We start from the raw sequence: 3548 nt of genomic DNA on the forward strand, positions 1-3548 counted from the left end.
GCCTGTCCTTCTATCTACTCTCTCTCTCTCTCCTCTCTCTCTCTCTCTCTCTATTTGTCTCTCTCACTCTCTCTCTCTCTATAATGCGTCGCCGCTGTGCGGTCTCGTCACCTGGTGTCTCGGAGGAAGGGAAGTCGGAAGGGATGCTGAAGTAGCGCGGTGAGTTTATTTCTCCTGTCTCTGCAGTCTGAAGAGGTTTGTGGTGAGGGATTGGGAGAAAATAAAAAGGGATTGTGCACGACAGGTCCACCCCTATGCAGAGAAACACCCCACATCCTTGTGACGGATTCATATAGTAAAGTCTGCAAGGCTGTGCGCATTTATTTCAAAAGCCATTGCTCAAGGAAGATGATGCTTTTTAAAGATTTGGTATATCCAATTTCCAATTCCTATTCATGAATATATTTGCAGTGCGTTGATTGGTTTTTGCTCAGTTGTATTAATGTACCAATTCACGTGGCAATGTCTATTTTGAAACACATTTTAAAACAGGTTATGGCTTAACGTAGGTTTGTACGTGAATTGTTTACCTAATTGGATACTGAGGCATTTGGCTAATCACAGACATATAAGCGCCTTTCAGGAAGGGTCTGCGGATTTATCTGAAAGGATCCAATCAACTTTAAAATGGCATGTGCTTCGCTGTTACGCCACAAGTAGGCTAATGTGTGTGTGCAGTTTGGCGCACTGTTTGGCGCACCTAAATCCACGCACAAGTTTAGTTTCTGTTCTTGTTGTTGTTGTTGTTTTTGCGTTTTCCGGGGAAACAAAACGCGACAGTCTAATTAGGATGCACAATCTAACTCGGAGCTGGTGTGTGTCTTCTCCTCAGGGATGCAGTGGAGTGAAAACACCGTGGGAGGAAGGCTCAGAGTCAACCAGCGGGTGGTGAAACGCGAATGGCTTCTCCGGAGCTGCTTCCCGCACATGGGGGAGGCAAACAGTCCGACGTGCCCGACGTCCTTGATCGGGTTTCCATCGCGCTGCACGCCCGCAAGCCGGGCGGCTCAACCGGAGGAGCGCTCCCGGGGGAGGGTGGCTGTAACCCGGCGCGCAGCTGCCATGGCCGGTGCCTTTCAGCACCAAGGACGGCGCCGCGCAAAGCGGAAGTTAAAGTCGGTCACGTCGGGGAGGAGAAAGTCAAGGTGTGCTGCGACGAGGAATTAGAGACCTCGTTCACATATGTCGATGAGAATGTCAACCTGCGCCTGGCCAGCCCGGAGATGAGTTGCAAAAGTACTCACAGAGCCGTGCGTAACGGCGAGCCTTGCTCCGAGACTTTCCCCGAGCTTTCCTTCATGTCAGAGGATGACCTCTCCTTCGGGGAGGGCTCCGGGAGCTCTATAGACTACGGGTTTATCAGTGCAGTCACGTTCCTGGTGACCGGGATCTCCTTGGTGATCATCTCCTACGCAGTGCCTCGGGACGTGGTGGTTGACCGCGACAGCGTGTCAGCCAGAGAGATGGAGCGGCTGGAGATGGAGAGCGCGCGGATAGGAGGCCACCTGGACCGTTGCGTGATAGCCGGACTCTGCCTGCTCACGTTGGGCGGTGTGGTGCTTTCCACGCTGCTGATGATCTCCATGTGGAAGGGGGAGATGTACAGAAGAAAGGTCATCGCTTACTCCAAGCGCTCTGCTAAACAGTATGGCTCCATCAGCCTGAAAACCAGATCCAGTCCAAGCCACTCCTCTGTGCATTTGTCCCTAGAAGAAGAACTGGACGAAACTTTGACTTGATCTGCTGCTGTGCATATTTAAAACTGTTTAACTAAGGATGAATGCCATTTACACACACTCTCTAACTTACTGTAGTCACACATTCAAAGTCTGCATCATGTTTTTTTTTTTTTTTCTTATTCTGTAGCAGCTGATCACATCTTGTATTATAATTACACATTGCAAACTGAATGGACACGGAAAGCACTTATAGCAAATTACCAGGAGAAAACCATTAAGTTGTTTTCACAGGATTTACTATTACAGAACATAAACATGAGGAGAAGGAATGTTAAGAGCTTTGTGTCACAAACACCGGATCCAATTTTTTTGTGTGTGTACCTTGGATGCAATCTCTGAGAGCTTCCATTTATTATTAAGCGTATTCATATTTAATGTGAATGTTTCTAACAGTAAAATTGCACACAGACACATTTCAGGAAGTAGCATGTCCCCAAGGGCAGGAGGGTGAGAGTGAGTAGGGATGTAAAGCTGTCCCCTTCTCCTGTGACCTGGGAGAATCAGCTCAGTGGTCCACATGGTAATATCCAGTGACAGTCCCTCTCTGGTGCAGTGCTGAGGTAAGCCAGTAAGCCGGGCTTCCTGCATCTCGGCCATTGCTACACATCAGTTCGATTGTTGTGAGCAATTTCAATGCATCTGACAGCCCTGACTTACACATGCGCGCCTTCCTGTAGTGTCTATTGAGCCCCTTCTCTCGCCTCGTAGTTCCATCTGCCACAAATGTATTCCCTTCCTCTTGCAGATCCTCCGATTCACCGTTGTGCTCTTGAAAGCACATTTTAGATCTAGAAACTCCCACCAAACCAAGTGCCTGCCGCATTTTGAGGTTGATCACATGTTCCCGACAAGTCTATTTTTCTCTTCTACTACGTGAGGATGGACTTAAGAACATCTAATCGCACATGAAAGAGCTGCTCTACTTCCAAAACCTTAAGCTGCCATGACTTCAAAGAGCTAATTACCGTACCTCTCAAAAGTGAAGTACCATTCTTCTAAAAGGTTATATCTGATGTTATCGAGGTTCTGAGGGGGAAATTGCGAGTGATCAGAAATAATAATAATAAAAAAAAAAAAAAAAAGGCTCACTAGGTACAAACTTTGAAAAAAAAAAAGAAAGTATTTATGTTTTGGCTCTCCAATGAGGCTCATAAATCATGCATGAACTGCTATATGTTTATATTTGCATATTCATATACACAGCAAAGTGTGTTCTTAAGTGGTGTCGCCATTACCTTGGTTTCCTTTTGTCCAGGTTAACGGGCAGTGCGACTCTGTTTTCAAGCTTATACATCCAAAATGACACAAGTCAGCTTGTATTAATGGTATACAGAGGCTGATGATTACTCTCTGGTGAACAGCTCGAGGTCACATCATCTCGCTGTGCGTTCATTCACTCGCAGCACTTGTGTGTCTTCTGCCACGGCATATATTTATTTTCTGAAAGGCCGTCAGAAGGAAAGTGTCAAGTAATGTTGGTATAATGGTGCGTTCATGAGGAAATGCTCTCAGAAAAAATGAGAGTTTTGGATAGCTCAGAGAAGCCAAAGCAAGCTTAAGGGCATTAATGCATCTATGTGAGAAACATTCAGGATGTGATTTGGATGGAGGGATGAACAGATATCTATACCTCAATGTTCCATCATGCCTGATAAATTATTTTTAATCCCCCAGCAGTGATTAAAGCTACTTCACCAGCATACAAAACATATAGCTGTTAAATGATATTCACACTAACTCTTAAGATGACACGTATAGCAGACTAGCACATTTTGATTGGTGTGGGACTTCCTTTGCTAAAAGCTGTTT

At 45.9% G+C, this 3548-nt stretch overlaps 1 protein-coding gene across 1 annotated transcript; it reads left to right on the forward strand.

Annotated features, from left to right (window-relative positions):
* Nucleotides 1-899: 899 nt before the first annotated feature.
* On the forward strand, nucleotides 900-1739 carry tmem74 (transmembrane protein 74; the record flags this gene model as incomplete). The annotated part of the gene is made up of 1 exon (XM_080500264.1): nucleotides 900-1739. The coding sequence occupies one exon, from the start codon at nucleotides 900-902 to the stop codon at nucleotides 1737-1739; it is 840 nt and encodes a 279-aa protein (XP_080356390.1).
* Between the last annotated feature and the right edge of the window lie 1809 nt (nucleotides 1740-3548).

This window comes from Blennius ocellaris (assembly GCF_963422515.1).
Source record: "Blennius ocellaris genome assembly, chromosome: 8".
NCBI lineage: Eukaryota > Metazoa > Chordata > Actinopteri > Blenniiformes > Blenniidae > Blennius > Blennius ocellaris.